General features: G+C 45.1%; 1 protein-coding gene across 2 annotated transcripts in view; it reads left to right on the plus strand.

Annotated features, from left to right (window-relative positions):
• The window catches only part of FBXO36 (F-box protein 36), a 102,751-nt gene extending 86,060 nt beyond the window's left edge, over nt 1-16,691 (plus strand). For both annotated transcript variants that reach the window (XM_079924547.1, XM_079924548.1), the window contains exon 4: nt 14,489-16,691. In XM_079924547.1, coding sequence (XP_079780673.1) covers nt 14,489-14,677 — 189 coding nt within the window. In that variant the 3' untranslated portion in view covers nt 14,678-16,691. The remainder of the gene's footprint in view (nt 1-14,488) is intronic.
• Nucleotides 16,692-17,347: the final 656 nt, after the last annotated feature.

Here is a 17,347-nt window from a genome sequence, read left to right on the forward strand (position 1 = left end):
TTCCCTGACCAGGGATCAAATCCAGGCCCCCTGCATTGGGAGCACGGTGTCTTAGCCACTGGACCACCAGGGAAGTCCCTCCCTCTCATTCTTGATCCTCATTCCTCTAATTCTCATCTCCAGCAGCAATTATATTACCAGTGTCTCATAGGTCCTTCCAGAGAGAGTCTGTGCACATATGTGTGTGTGTGAGATGTGTGAGCATATATACATGTACACATACCCTTTTAAAAAGCATATGGTAGGGCTCCCCTGGTGGCGCAGTGGTTGAGAGTCCACCTGCCGATGCAGAGGACACGGGTTCGTGCCCCGGTCCGGGAAGATCCCACGTGCCGTGGAGCGGCTGGGCCCGTGAGCCATGGCCGCTGGGCCTGCGCGTCCGGAGCCTGTGCTCCGCAACGGGAGAGGCCACAGCAGTGAGAGGCCCGCATACTGAAAAGAAAAAAAAAAAAAAAAAAAGCATATGGTAGCATATTATATATTGTTCTTTGTCGGTTTTTTCCTATTTCGCAACATATTTTAGACACTCTTTTATGTCAGTACGTATAAATCTTCAGTTTAGAAAAGTGCCCTAAGTTGTTATTATATGGACAAATCATAATTTTTTAAACTAGATCCTTACTGATAGACATTTAGGTTGTTTCCCCTCTGCTATTTGTAAATAACGCCCCACACTATGGCTAGACTGGACTCTGCAGAAGTGGGTCTGCCCTGGAAGCATAAAGACACATGAGAGACACAGAGGGTATAGGGACTCTGGGTGGACGGGGGCCTGAGCCTGGGAGAGCCCGTGGTGCTGGCCCACACCCAAGGATGGAAGTTTCCACTTATCAAACTTAATGCCACCAGCAATCAGGGCCATCTGGCTGCCTGCCCTTGCTCTGATTCCGTGTTGACCAAGCCGTGGAGCCTCCAGGGATGAGCATCTGAAGGTCTCGTGGGTGGATGGTTAATATTTCTCAGGGTAAAGAGGCAGCCTCTGGGAGCTTGGCTAATATAAGCACACCCCTGAAAGGTGGGTCCCACGTCACAGTATACCAGAAAGTCACACTGAGGGCCAGCCCTGGGCTTGCAGTGAGCTCACTAAGGTAAGGCTGCCACGTAGACCCTTCCTGGGGAATGCTGAGGTCCAGAAGGGGAAGGGACGATCATGACTAGCAAATAAACATATTCATCTTGGTACTGACTCAGGAACAGGCCCACGGAGGAAGAAAATCTCTCCTCTGTCACATTCTGGCCTACAGAGAAACAAATTTTTCCTTATGTTCCCAAATTCCCTATGACTGTGATCCCCAAGTCTGGCCACGTAGGTACGGCACCCAGGGAGCAGGTGAAAACAGGCCAGGCCCCAAGTCGGATTGGGTAGGTCTTGGTGGACCCAGCGTCTGCATTGTCTTGCAACCCAATTCTAAGCATCCAGGCCAAGAATTTGACCATTTGATATTAAAATTGTACAGACAAAATATCTCATGAGACTCTGAAAGGCTGGAAGCTTGGGATGGGGGCGGGGCTGTTGTTTTTCCAACTCCACTTGTGTACAGGCAGTGTGGATGTTTAAATCAGCTTGAGACCAGAGACCTGGGTTCTGTTCTTTGCTCAGCTACTCTGCACCATGAACCTTGGGCAGTCACACCCTTATCCCCTCTAAGCCTTAATTTCCACATTTATAAAAGGAAAGTTTTTAACTAGATAAACCCTAGGATCCCTTTCAACTTGAATGTAGTTTATGTGTGTTAAGTTCATGCACCACCTCCAGGGGGAGCTAAATCCACGATTGGCTATGTTTGGATCAAAGCAGCTGGAACCATAGTCAGGATGGGTACTTTGTGTTTTGCAACCTGGCATCTATCAAGCAAAAGAGCCCCAGGGTTTGGGAGTCCTAGATGGGGGTATTTTGTAAACCAACTTATAATACAAAACAAAACTGAATATTTTCATTGTAAAATATAATAAGTCATAAATGAAGTTACACTGGTAGAAATTTCAGCTCTCTTGTAAGAATTCCTTCCTTTCCTCCAAAACCTCATCATTTTCTTCCATAATCTCTGTTATATAAGATACACTGATATCCTGAAATGTATCGTGCTGGGAAAGGGGTAGTCACCTATACTAGTGTTACAGAGTTCAGAGTTTTAAAAGGAGGTTCAGATCTGTTTTATTTTTACTTACTTATTTATTTTTCATTATTTTATTTTATTTTATTGCTTTCTTGGCCGTGTGGCATGGCATGCCGGATCTTAGTTCCCCGACAACGGATCGAACCCATGCCCCCTGCATTGGGAGCATGGAGTCTTAACACTGGACCGCTAAGGAAGTCCTGTTTTATTTTTTAATATTAAGATATTTTCTAAGAGTTTTCCTTTCTTGTTTATATTTAGAATATGTTGTAATCCGAGTAGAGAAACTGGACCTTGAAGAACTGTTGAAGATGGGATAAGATAATGAAGGACCTGCCTAACATCAAAATGTTTGGGGGGCTGTCATTATCAGAAGATTCAGCATTGCTGTTTAACTGTAACCTTCATGATGTGAATATAATAGTTTTTGCTTTTGATATTTACGCAGAAAGGATCTTAAACGATTATGCTTGATTACACTATTAACTTCTGTTTGAAATTCACTCTTTTCCCTTATTGGAATACATTTAGAGTAACATGAAGTATGAAAGTAACCACCACTGGCTGCTTTCTGCTCGAAAGTGAGTGTAATGGTGTCATGAAATAGAGATAACGCTTACATGTTTTTCACCTCCCCCAGAAAGAAGTCAGAACACGTGGGAGCAAAGTAGGACAGTGCCAAGGCCAGGCCAGGGGTGGTGGGAATGGGATGCTTGGCTGTCTGGAATTGTGGGCAGGGTGGATAGTGGGCAGCTGGGTGTGGCCTGGGGGGCTGAAGTGATGGTCCACGGTGGGGGACATCAGTTAGGGGCACAGTCAGGTCACTTTTAGACAGCTGTCGCATGGTGGCGGGGTTGTCCCAATCCTGGCACTGCGGGGTGCTCCCTAGACTCCCAACTATGGCAACTGAACTGGCCCCCCAGTGGCTAAGTGCCTATGGGGACTTTGTTTCCGGTGTCTCCTCAGAAATGGCTGAGGTAGCATCTATTCTGTCTCCCCTTCCCGCCCGTTGATTACATCTTTTCCATGTGCTTTATATATGTTATTCCTAATCCTCACAGCACTAAAAGTTTAGTATCATTTCCATATAATCATAATAAGTTCCGTTTATTGAATATCTACTACGTGCTAAGCGCTGAATGTATGTCGTCCAGTGCAATCCTCAAACAGTGCCGTAAGATGGATGAGTAGAGACTCTCTTGTCCTGATTTTCAAGGGGGGAACAGAAGCTCAGGTAAAGCACACAGATAATGAACATGGAGCCAGGTGCTGTGCCCGGGCAGCCTTACTCTATGGCTGGTGTGCTTGAATCAGTTTATTCTCCTCCTCAGATGACCAAATGCAAGATCAGACGTGGAGACCAGGCTCGGAGCAATAAGTAGAATGTCCAGGATGACTTAATTACTAAGTGGCAGGGCCAGCGTTCAAATCAGCTCGTCCCTGAAGAACATGAGGAACAGGTTCTGTCTTTCATAAGATGGAGTTAAGTATGGGAATGTGTTTTTTCCCTCAGGTAGACTGCAGCTACAGCAGGTAGGTCCCACAATGATACTTTCAAAGCCATGAAAGTATTTTCTTCCTCAGGCCACATGGAAGCATCCCATGAGCAGTAAGGCAGAAAAGGTCCTGCCCCCTCAGGACATGTCACAGTCTTCATTATCCTTATCTATATAATTGTGGTAGCTCAGATTCCTTTTTCATATATCTTTTAAATATTTGTCTATGAGTCATTTCTTTTTTTTTTTTTACAAATTTATTTATTTATGTATTTTTGGCTGCATTGGGTCTTCGTTGCTGCGCGCGGGGTTTTCTCTAGTTGTGGCTAGCAGGGGCTGCTCTTCGTTGTGGTGTGCGGGCGTCTCATTGCAGTGGCTTCTCTTGTTGCAGAGCACGGCTCTAGGCGCGCAGGCTTCAGTAGTTGGGGCTCCAGGGCTCTAGAGTGCAGGTTCAGTAGTTGTGGCACACGGCCTTAGTTGCTTCACGGCATGTGGGATCTTCCCGGCCCAGGGCTCGAACCCATGTCCCCTGCATGGGCAGGTGGATTCTCAACCACTGCACCACCAGGGAAGCCTATGAGTCACTTCTAATGAACCAAGTTTGCAACCATGAAATTTAACAGAAGGAATAAAGTCAGAAGATGGCTTGAGTCTATACCAGCTTATCATTTCACTGATGGAATTCCATAAAGGTGATTTTATTCTGAACGAGTTGCACTACAAGAAGGACCCCATCATTATCTTGTGGAGGATTCAAAGGTTGTAGTCATCCTTAAGTTGCAATTACATATCAAATACTAGAAAAATTCAAAAGCTTTCCATAATAACTATATTAGGATAGACCAAGTTAGAAATTGTGACTTGGGATCACAAACCACCCTAAAACAACAGTGGCTTAAGACAATAATATCTGTTTGTTTCATTCATGATTCATACTCATTGTGGGCTGACAGGAGGCTCTGCTCCACAATGTCTTGCAGCAACTCAGGCTATTAGAGACTCCACCGTCTTGTAACTGAACCATCTGAAGCACGTGGTGTCCTTAGTCACTGCGGCAGGGAAGAGACAGCTGAAGTTCATGCACTCTGTTTTGATACAGCATTTCTACTCATAGTCCTTTGGCCAGAACGAATTACACGGCCCCACGTAACTGTGTGGCACAGGGAGATGTGGGAGAAGAGAGGGAATACTTGGTTAGCGTCACGGTCTCTGCCACAAACTGGAAATCCCGAACAAAGCAGTGTGTACGTTAAGATTCATATAATGAAGATAGTATCATAATAGTATTTTTTCTCAAATACAGTTACCTGCTTTAACATCTTCCATACTAGAAAAAAGAGACCTTAATTTTTCATTTCTCCTCTTTTCTGTGTTTCTTGGGACTGTGTTTTCTGAACATGTGTCTGGCTTTAGAAACCAACTCAGAACCAAAGACTACACTATGCCTATAAAATACTTTTCCTGTAAAGAACTGAGTTTCTTTCTCTCTTTCACCCTCTGAGATGTCTATTTTACACCCTCTTCTCTCTCCCCAAGTCTCTGTATCCCACCTTCTTCCTCACTCTTCACTGATGTTGAGTCTTCTTATTTCAATGAGAAACTAGAAGCAGTCATAAGAGAATGGCCTCCCAGGCCACTCGCCAGTTCTGCTGGCGCCTCGTTCTGCTTTACTTCCTGTTGCAGGTGATAAATTCTCCCTGTTATCATCCATGGCCACACCTCCACTTGTGGATTTCACTCCCCTCACCTATTCAACAACTTGGCTCAGCAGTTACCCCTCTTCACCATGCATCACTGCATCATTAATTTTACCCCGCTGCTGGATCATTTCCATCAGCACATAAACATACATTTTAAAAAAAATTGCCTTGACCTCACTCCCCATTCTTTTCTTAAAGCAAAATTCCTCAAGCATTCTCTGTACTTGCTATTTCTACTTCCTCTCCTATTCTTTCTTGGAGTCACTCTAGCCAGGCATCCATCCCCACTAAGCCACTGACACTTCTCTTGTCGAGGTTGCTATTGTCCATCACCTTGTAAAATACACCAGTTTTTTTTTTTTGAAAGATTTTTTTTTTGATGTGGACCGCTTTTAAAGTCTTTATTGAATTTGTTATAACATTGCTTCTGTTTTTTATGTTTTGGTTTTTTGGTTGCGAGGCATGTGGGATCTTAGCTCCCTGACCAGGCATCAAACTTGCACCCCCTGCATTGGAAGGTGAAGTTTTAACCACTGGACCACCAGGGAAGTCCCACCAGTCAGTTTTTAATTCCCATCTTATTTCACTTTTCAGCAGCATTTACACATTTCATTATTCTCCAGGTTTTCTTTGCTCTTCTCAGTCCCCCTGGCTGAAAACTTTATGCCCTGACTGCTTAATGCTGGAATGTCCTAGAGCACTTCCTTGGGCCATTTTCTCTATCTACAGTCACACTGAGATGATAGCTTTAAATATTATTTACATGCAGCTAATTTTCAAACATACGTTTCCAGCCCTGAGTTGCCTTCTTGAACTCCTAACTTTTATATCTCATTGCATGCTCAATGCTTCCTCCTAGATCTAGCAGTATAGACATCTCAAATTTAACACATCCACACCAGACCTCTGAATTTCCCCACACACATACTTATTTACAAATTCTAATTCTCCCACAGTCTTATTTTTCTGTCCTTGGCAACATTCACGCAGCTGCTCAAGCCGAAAACTCGTCCTTAATTCTTCTTTTTCCTCTTCCTTCTCATCTAATTCATTATCAAGTGGTATGAGCTCTACCTTCAAAATATATCTATCATCTGACTCTGTCTCGCCTCCTGCCTGGCCACCATCCTCATATCTTCCTGGATTTTCTAGAAAGAACTCCACAGTAGATTTGCTTTCACCTCATGGGAATAGCAGCGTACTTTCATCATTTTGCCTCAGGACTATGTCAGTTCTCCAGCTGAGTCATACTTAAATCACAGAGATATTGATCCTGTCACCTTCCTACATTCTGGTCTGCATTGGTGACATCATGCTGATGAGCAGGAGTAGCAGATACCTTGGATGCCTTGGTGACATCGTAGATGTCAGGGAGCTGGCGCAGTGGTTGGGAGTCCGCCTGCCGATGCAGGGGACGCGGGTTCGTGCCCCGGTCCGGGAAGATCCCACATGCCGCGGAGCGGCTGGGCCCGTGAGCCATGGCCACTGGGCCTGCGCATCCGGAGCCTGTGCTCCGCAACGGGAGAAGCCACAACAGTGAGAGGCCCATGTACCACAAAAAAAAAAAAAAAGTACAAACTACTCAGGCTTCCCTGGTGGCGCAGTGGTTGAGAGTCTTCCTGCCGATGCAGGGGACGCGGGTTCGTGCCCCTGTCTGGGAGGATCCCACATGCCGCGGAGCGGCTGGGCCCGTGAGCCACGGCCGCTGAGCCTGCGCGTCCGGAGCCTGTGCTCCGCAACGGGAGAGGCCGCAGCAGTGAGAGGCCCGCGTACAACAACAACAAAAAAATAATACTTTAAGGGGCTTCCCTGGTGGCACAGTGGTTCAGAGTCCACCTGCCGATGCAGGGGACACGGGTTCGTGTCCCGGTCCGGGAAGATCCCACATGCCACGGAGCGGCTGGGCCCGTGAGCCATGGCCGCTGGGCCTGCACGTCCGGAGCCTGTGCTCCGCAATGGGAGAGGCCACAGCAGTGAGAGGCCCGCGTACCGCAAAAAAAAGAAAAAAAAAAATTGAGAGGCCTGCCATCTCAATGCGTTATCTAATATCCGTTGCCTTATTGTAACTTCCTATCCTAAGAAAACAGCACAGCTCTTTGTGGATATTTTTAGTTTTAAGGTAACATACAGCACATTTGAGTTTGCGTCTCTGATTCATTTACCAAATAGCCCATAAAGCTGCCAGTTTTAAATGGGGCCCAGCTTGCAGTGTAAGCAGCTGAGTCACTGGCTCCTTGTGATCCAGCAGATTTCATGGTGCTCAGAGCGTCTGTGGCCTGTATGGCCATGGTCTATCTGGATCCTTGCTGAAAGTTATGGCATGCGTCATCAGGAAAATTACACCTCGTACCTCCAGGGTTTTAGAGTAAAGGCATGGATGCTTTTACAGATAACTGCTCTGCTATTGAGAAACAGCTCTTGGATTTCTGTGGGGCAAAGGCTAATGTTTTGCCTAGATGGTCAAAGTCTTGAAAAGAACAAGATTTGGAGATTAATGAGGAGTTTTGGGGAAGAGGTATTTGGGTGGACTTTTCAGAATAAGCCAAAGAATCAAGGTATTTGTGTCCCATGTGACTGCTCACCAAAGAGCACTCAGTGCCGGGGATGCTTCCAGTAATGAGATGATAAGGTGGTTTGCTCTATGGGTGTCAGTCAGCTCCTTTCCCCAGCTGGGCTCATAAACCAAATACCCAGGTGGCAAGGATGGAAATTGTGCACGGACTCAACCACATGAGTCTCTTATTTTCAAGATTAACCTGCCCACTGTCACAGGAGAGGCAATGCCGAGTCCCCAGGAAGGCGCCATGCTCCAGGGGGTCCAATCAGTAACGAGGCGGTAGGTCAGTTACACTGGACGCTTGTCACCAAGGAGAAAGCAGCGATGTGTCCCCCCCGGATGGGTTACCTCTTCTGGGTGTGGCTCGGCTTTGTGGCACGCCATGCTCCTTCAGCAGCATTGTGTGCAAACTGACCAAATGCCTTATTTTTCCATCGTCATAGCCCGTACAAGATTGCTTCAGATTATTTTGCTGAAATAAATTCATTTATTAAACAAGTAGACATAAATAAATACGGTAATGAGTACACAATTTCCTGCTCTTAGCTTGCATACTCCACTGTCTAGAAATACTTGTCCTCACGGCTTCTTGGAGGCGCTTAATCCCTCATCAGCTAACGGACAACACTTTACAACGTTGGAGCGCGGTCTTACAGGATGTATTATATGGTCTCGGTCACTGGCCAGAATGTGGTCCTGTTTCTTCTGTAGCTACAATCAAAGGACGGAAGTGGGAGTATCATCTCAGAATCATACATAGTCACCCATGTGAAAAAGTGTTGTTTCCTTCTCCACAACTTAGGCTTCTAGTAGGTAAGGGATCTTGATAGTCAAAGAATGAATAGTTTCGCCTAAAGAACAACAATGACTCCATTGAACTAGAAATTAAAAGAATGAAGAGTGCTCCCAGGCTATCTGGGGCTCCTAATGCCACTGAACAAACAGGCAAAAAAAAAAAAAATCCCCAAATGGGCATTACTGTGTTGGCTCTGGTGATTAATCATGTTTATTAGAGAAAAATAGAGTTGCTTGTTCACAGTGGAATTACAGAGAAGTATTTCTGGAACCCGGACCATCCCTGCAAGTGCTTTTTTTTTTCTTTTTCTTTTCTTGGGGGTGGCTGCACTGCGTAGCTTGCAGGATCTTAGTTCCCCAAGCAGGGAGGAATCCCCTGGGATGGAACCCCTGGCCCCTGCGGTGGAAGTGCAGAGTCCTGACCACTGGACAGCCAGGGATTTCCCTCTGTGAGTGCCTTCTAATACTGGCCTGTTCAATGGCAAAACTTATTTAAAGAAGACTAAAGCATCTTCTACCTGAGCGATCAAGAAGTACTCACACCCAGCAGGAACCGGAGACGGTTTGGATCACCTCAGCAGGTATAGCAGCTTGACCAGTTGAGGTGCTGGCTGAGAACAAAAGGATGGTGGAAAGGGTAGTAGAATGAGAAAATTACAAACACAACTCCTGCTTGTGACCAGTTGCAGAACCTAGGACTATAGTAGCTCCCTATATTTTCTTCCTCACCCAGTGATATGTACATGTTTAAAAAATTTATTTATTTTTCGCTGCGTTGGGTCTTCGTTGCTGCGCGCGGGCTTTTCTCTAGTTGCAGCGAGTGGGGGCTACCCTTCGTTGCGGTGTGCGGGCTTCTCATTGCGGTGGCTTCTCTTGTTGTGGAGCACGGGCTCTAGGCACGCGGGCTTCAGTAGTTGTGGCACGCAGGCTCAGTAGTTGTGGCGCATGGACTTAGTTGCTCCACGGCATGTGGTATCTTCCTGGACCAGGGCTCGACCCCATGTCCCCTGCATTGGCAGACGGATTCCTAACCACTGCACCACCAGGGAAGCCCTGATATGTACACTTATATGTAAACCAATATTTTCCTCTTTCCCTTTCTTCTATTATTTTATACAGGGCAAGTCGGTACTGGTTAACTTTATAATTCTAGGATACAAAGATGAACTGGGATTAACTAGAGGTAACAAACACTACCCAGAGGTTTGTAGTGACTGCTGGGATTTGGCGGGAGTGGGGTGGAGGTGAAGGCAGAGAATAAAGGCATTGTCACCGTGTGAGGGGCAGTTGCTTTGCGTTAGGTAGAGCATTGCTACTGCCGTCATTGGGAAGCTTACGTGTGAGAGGAAGGGTCTCTATGTGTGAGAAGAAGGGTCTGTATGGATAAGAACAGCCAGGAGGTCAGACAGAGGAGACATGCAGTGGGCTGGCTGGCTTCACGCCCGTTTGAGCTCCCTCACACTACATGGAGTTGCCTTTGTGTGCTGTGAAGGTAAGAAAGATAAAAGCTACATTTCATGGATGCCTTTGCAAGTAGTGTCTTGGGCGTAGCCTGGGCTCTGTCAAGTAGACCCACGTGCAAGAGTCTTGGAAGGAGGATGTGAGCCAGGTGGGGCAGCCTCCGTGCTTTTCCTGCCAGCATGGCGCTGAGGCCTGTAGGGGAGGTTCTAGGGTCCGGTCCAAGGCGTTAGCACATCTTTAGGTGCTGAGTGTTGGGGAGCAGAAGCAGTGAGATTTCCACTAGAACAGTCTGGGTTTCTTGTTTCATTTTTTAATCTGACTACTGATTTTTTTTTTTTTTTTTTTTTTTTGCTGTATGCGGGCCTCTCACTGTTGTGGCCTCTCCCGCTGCGGAGCACAGGCTCCGGATGCGCAGGCTCAGCAGCCATGGCTCACGGGCCCAGCCGCTCCGCGGCATGTGGGATCTTCCCAGACTGGGGCACAAACCTATGTCCCCTGCATCAGCAGGTGGACTCTCAACCACTGCGTCACCAGGGAAGCCCTGATTTTTTTTAAAATTAATTTTTATTGGAGTATAGTTGCTTTACAATGTTGTGTTAGTTTATGCTGTACAGCAAAGTGAATCAGCTACATGTATACATACCTCCACTCTTTTTTGGATTTCCTTCCCATTTAGGTCACCACAGAGCACTGAGTAGAGTTCCTGTGCTATACAGTAGGTTCTCATTAGTTATCTATTATATATTTTTTAATTTTTTAAAAATGTTTTTGGAATAGACAAAGTCTTTATAGGCGTATAAACAAAGGCAGAAACCATATATAAAAGACTATTAGGGCTTCCCTCGTGGTGCAGTGGTTAAGAATCCACCTGCCAGTGCAGGGGGTACAGGTTTGAGCCCTGGTCCGGGAAGATCCCACATGCCGTGGAGCAACTAAGCTCATGCGTCACAACTACTGAGCCTGCGCTTTAGAGCCCACGAGCCACAACTACTGAGCCCGTGTGCCACAACTCCTGAAGCCCACACGCCTAGAGCCCGTGCTCCACAACAAGAGAAGCCACCACAGTGAGAAGCCTGTGCACCGCAACAAAGAGTAGCCCCTGCTTGCTGCAACTAGAGAAAGCCTGCACGCAGCAACGAAGACCCAACGCAGCCAAAAATATAAATTAATTAATTAATTAATTTTGAAAAAGACTATTAGATTTGATTCTATCCCCGTAAACAAAATTTAAAAAATTTTTAATTTGCACATGTAAAAGTAATAACCCTTGACCGCCTGGAGGGGTGGGATAGGGAGGGTGGGAGGGAGGGAGACGCAAGAGGGAAGAGATATGGAAACATATGTATATATATAACTGATTCATTTTGTTGTAAAGCAGAAACTAACACACCATTGTAAAGCAATTATACTCCAATAAAGATGTTACCAAAAAAAAAAAAAGTAATAACCCAAACTTTAGAAAGAAAATAAGCAACATATGATTAACTTTGCAGAATTATTATAAATTGGTAAGTAAAAGACTAATAATACCGTAATACAAAAATGAACAGAGATTATGAACAATTAGCAAAAGAGGAAATACAGAAATCAACAAAGTTCGACAAAGCAATCTCATAAGTAAACAAAGAAATGTAAATTAAAAGAAGACACCTTTATAGCCAACGAAGTCTGAGGATTTATTTTGCATGGTGATGCTCTGTTTACACTACTCTAGGAATTATAAGTCAGTAAACACTTTCTACAGGATACTTTAATGGTATATATTCAATTCTTTTGAAAAGTTAAATTTTTAAGAATGTACTTTAAAGAAAGTCATGTGTTAATAAACATATATGTAACAAGGGTATTTATAGTAGAATTATTTTTAATCATTAATTATCTATTTTATACATCTAGCTGCTGTTATTCCTGGCTGTAGAGCATTGAACGTTTCCCTCTGGTTTTACTAGATATTCTGTGAGCTTCCTATTGCCTGTACTGAATCCCTCTCAGCTTAAACAACATAGAATATGTTCTGTGGTCCGAAACAAGGGGCCCTGTCCAGTACCATAGGTGTTCCATACAGTTTGGATGGATGGATGAATGGAGGAATGAATAGGCTATTGAAAATTGTGGGGCAGCTTATCTCCACACTAAATGGACCAAACTATAGTCACTTTAGTTTGTATTTCTCTTTTCTATTTCTTCCCTTATTGTTAGTTTCGCAACCCGTTGTTCTCTGCTTTCACTACTCTGCCTCTGATGGCATCAACCAGTCTTCTAATTTGCTGTGTCTAGACTGCTGAGGGCTAAAGGCTGTACACGAAACTAAAACAAATTCTAAGGAAAGGAAGAATGATTAGTGAGTGTAGGCCTTTTCTGCAGAACCCGCCCCCCGCCTTTCTAAATAGAGCCCAACTGGATTCAGTATTCTGGAGTTGGAGGGACTTTACCATGCCTGTCTGCTTCTCCTATTTAAGTGTTAAAGTTGCCCTCTAATTTTAAATAGTGAAATAATTAGTTCAACCTAATTTTTGTCAGTCAGATCAACTCTCTTTATTATTCACAGACACAGGGTCTGCACAGATCATTATCCATAGATAATCTTGTTTCCCACCATTATTGACCTTCCAGCGGCCCATCTGCTTCTTGTGTTTCTTTGCCTCCTTGTAAGAGGAGTCTTTGTGAGTTGCTCCAGGGGGCCGTGTCTGGGAGGGTCTGAGCAGGAAGCAGGAGCCTCAGCCCACAAGCTCTGCGCCGCTCCCCACCCCCCACCAGTTTAAAGGAACTGTGGGCTCCTTAATGATCCTCTGTCATGCCTATTCTTTCCACTGCTGGATTTTCACATGTGACAGGAGAATCAGGTTGGTGATGAACTTCCCTGAGCGCACAATTGGCACAGGAAGGATGGAGCCAGGAAGTGTTCTGAGGCCCACGTGAGACCCTTCTTTGAGCACATTTCATATTACCGGAGTTATCACTACGCAGTGTCAAATATCCAAGCACCTTTCAATGTTCCTAGTCTTGCATACAGGTACCAAAAAGTCACGGCTATCTCTAAGGTCGGAAATAATACATGTAGTGGAAGCTTTAACTTTAGGAAAGATTTGGGGGCATGGAAGCAAGGGATTAGGAAATCTCCTGTTAAGAGTGCTTAGTAGCAGAATACTGATGGGACTTCCCTGGTGGTCCAGTGGTTAAGACTCCACGCTTCCATTGCCAGGGATGTGGGTTAGATCCCTGGCTGGAGAACTAAGATCCCACATGCCCAGCAGTGCGGCCAAAAAAAAAAAAAAAAAAAAGTAGCGGGAGACTGATGAACATAGTTGCCGTAAATGATAGTGACGATTGAAAAAGTCCTAGTAGGAAATCTTGGGTAAATGGAAGCTGAACTCTGGCAGCTTTGAACTTGGAGGGAGGGCAAAGTGGTCTTGTGCAGATATTGGGCCAGAGGGGTCTTGTCTGTCCTTAACTTCATGGCCCTCAGGTAAAGGCCCAGACTGCAGAAGAACATCCCTGGGAAGATTATTCCCAGAGAACGGCTCCCTTTGCCATGTGTCTGGCAGGCTTGGGGAGCGACTGCATCTTGTAGGCCACTCTGTTGCATGGTGTGATGTCATGCATGCAAAGGACTCCGAATAAAACATGAGGACGGGACCCTGGCACCAGGAATGTGTAAATTTTAGGTGTGCTGGTTGGCAGTCTCCGAGGGCTGCTTGTCCGCTTCAATGCAGTTCGCTACTGAGTAGCCCGCAGTGACCTACGGTGTCCGCTGTACAAGCCCGGGGAGAGGTGACTCAAGCAAGGGTTAAACATGAAGCTGAGCAGGAGTTAGCAACGCTTTTCCTCGAGAAACTGCTGCAGCCCTCGGTGAAGACCAGTTGACCACACCATTATCAGCCTGTTACGTGGCTAACTGGAAGTTCACCACATAATGTTGCGTGTGTAAACTTAACCATATCATGTTGTATGTGTACTGTTTATAACTGTGTCACATTTTGCATCTTTTTTTTAAACTTTTTATTTTATATTGTAGTATAGTTGATTAACAATGTTGTGTTCATTTCGGGTGTACACCAAAGTGACTCAGTTATACATATACATGTATCTATTCTTTTTCAAATTTTGCATCTTAAATGAGATCAGGACTTGATTTATTCCATTAATCGAATATTGCTTCATCCTTTAGATACTTGTGCACTTGCCTCTCCTCAAAGAGGAAGTTTCTGGACTCAGAACTGTGTCTGGCACACCTTTGTGCACCCGTGGTGTTTCCTCCGTTGTCTCACGGGCAGCAGGGGTTGGATAGTGATGTTGTGAGTGAGTGAACTTTTCCTTAACCCATGTATGATGTCACCCACCTCTGACTTTTTCCACCCACAGTTGTGCACGTCAGGCAAACTGTGGGAGCAGATCGTCCAGTCTGCCTGTGACCACATCACCCCAGAAATGAGAGCCTTGGCTCAGGAAATGGGCTGGAGACAGATGTTCTTCACCAACAAGCTGCAGCTCCAGCGGCACCTCCGCAAGAGGATACAACAACAAGGAAGCCAGAGGAGCAGTGAGCTCTAGGGTCACACATTCCTACCTGCAGGAGAGTTGAGGCACGGCTGTGTTTTCCATCTGTGTCCAAACCTCTTCTGCTGCCTTTGATTAAGAACTAAGGTTTTGTTGATTCAAGAAGCCATAGAGTACTTGCACACAAATGCAGCACACCGCCTCTGCTGGGCTTTGCCTGAACCACGGTCCCTGCCACAGGGAGGGTCAGCTCATGGCCCCAGCACAGGGGCAGCAGGACAGGAGGCGCCCATGCCCTGCCACCCATCAGAAAAGAGGCTTCTGCTGTATGGTAACAAACAATAAATGATTATTAGCAGGTTTTTATTACGTATGTATTTTATCTAGGCGTTGGAAAGGGGAACACGGCTTTTGAATTATTTCCTGGTGTCTGTCATCTGAATCCATCCATGAGTAGGTGGCTGCATGTCCCCATAGGGAACTGTGAGGGGACAGGGGCAGCGGGAGACACTCCTGCTGAGTGCAGCTGCCTTCCTGACTCTGCTCCGCTAAGATGGTATTCAGGTCCCCCACCCTCGGGACCCGAGATGCCAGGCTCCATCCCCCCACGTGAACAGCCTCTGATCTGGCCCTGGGACATGGCCGGAGAGAATTCTAGACATTCTGCTTGCAGACCTCGTGCAGAGTCCAACTTCCCAGGACTTTACGTTGTCAAATAAACCCATAAATATTTCTAAGAGAGGTGCGGCTTCCCCAAAGAAATGTGGACAGTTACCGCTATTATAACAGGGATTTTTTGGGGGGAGGGTGTTTGATTTTTATTTTATAAAAATTTTATATAAAATTTTATTGTATAAAAATTTTAATACAATTTTTAAAGGTTACTTTCCACTTACAGTTATTACAAAATATTGGCTATATTCCCTGTGTTGTACAATACATCCTTGAGCCTATCTTATACCTGATAGTTTGTACCTCCTTCTTCCCCACCCCTGTATTGCCCCTCCCCCTCCCCATCCCCACCGGTAACCACTAGTTTGTTCTCTAGATCTGTGAGTCTGCTTCTTTTTTGGTTATATTCACCAGTTTGTTGTGTTTTTTAGATTCCACATGTGAGTATAACAGGGAATTTTTAAAACACAGGCTGTGGGTAACTGAGTGAAAACCCAAGTACATTTTGTATTCTGTTAAGTTGGCAGAGGGGCAAAAGTGGTACAGTTTCAGGGGAGAAAATTCTACCTCCCTGAGATGGGTTATTTAACAATTGTTTTCTTCCTACTTTCTCATGGCAATTAAGTACCCAGACAAGGCACTCACAGCAGCAAATAGTCTCGTGACTCCTTTTAGGCTACAGAGCAAAGTAGCTCTCAACCTCCCATCACCTTATCAACGCCATGAGCTCTTCCTGCCTGCAATCTCCACTTCGCTACATAGAAAAATAATGCCCTCCCAACCCTGCGCTTGCCTCCCGCTAGAGGAACTTCCTGTGATGCCCTGGAATCTCCCAAATGGTGGGGAAGAAGGGGACTTTGGCTGTCCTCCCCCCCTCACTCCTTCTGGAACAGCTCCATAGCCATAGCTTAATGACAGATTCTTTCTTTTCTGTTTTACTAAACCTGGATTCATATCAGATCAGACTTTAACCCCCATCCACACACCCTTAACACTCAGTCTTGGATTTCCAGGGACATCTGTGAAATCAAATGCAGTCTCCTTCCTGCAGATGAAGAGCCTGTCAAAGTTGTGTCTGGTGGCTGGCAGGCAGGCAGAGGGCCCATGCTTCTGTGCGGCTCCCGCTGCCTCGTTTCGCCCGGAAGTTACAGACTTCACTCCGGGCCAGGTTTTCAGAGACAGGTTAATACCACGTGTATACGGCAGCTGTGTGTGTGCACAGCATAGCTGCGTAGATACCAAATTACAACCCATTTGTAACATCGATGCAAAATGCCAACAGCTTAAAACATTTCATGTGTAATGTTTTATCAACTGAGTTCTGAAAGCTTATGGGCATGTATAATAATCTAGATTCGACATGAATCAGTAAGAACACATATATGGCCATTTGAAAACTTACTATCTATATAAAAGATAAGATAAATATAGATGCTGAAAGCTAAATAATTAAAAATGAGTTGTTAATATGTTGGCTACTTTAAAGTAATAGTTAAATAGCATAGGTTATTAGATTATTTCAATAATTATTTGTCCTCATAATTTGAGTGCCTTATTACCTTATTATAATTATTTTTACTAAAATAGGAGCAGTATCATCAACCTAAAATCCTGCGCGGCACCAGCACTCCCAGTGGTCTATCATTTTGCCTCTCTCTCCCGCCTCAATAGGGAGGCGGTGATGGTTTGCCTCTCTGCCTCTGTTGACAGCTTTCATGTGGACGGATAAATCTGCTTCGTTCATGACATATTTCAGAGTAAAATGTCACAGCATTTTATACTTTTGCCTTTTCTCATCTCTTCACTCAAAAGCGTTTCTACTCGGCTCTCATTCACCATTGTAATTGTAAAAGTAAAATACTGATATTTTCTGATGATTTATATATTTAGTGTTATAAGAGCAATCTATTGTTTTTTTAAATTAATTAATTAATTTATTTTTGGCTGCGTTGGGTCTTCATTGCTGCGTGCGGGCTTTCTCTAGTTGAGGCGAGCGGGGGCTACTCTTCCTTGCGATGCACGGGCTTCTCGTTGTGGTGGTTTCTCTTGTTG

Source organism: Stenella coeruleoalba (assembly GCF_951394435.1).
Source record: "Stenella coeruleoalba genome assembly, chromosome: 6".
NCBI lineage: Eukaryota > Metazoa > Chordata > Mammalia > Artiodactyla > Delphinidae > Stenella > Stenella coeruleoalba.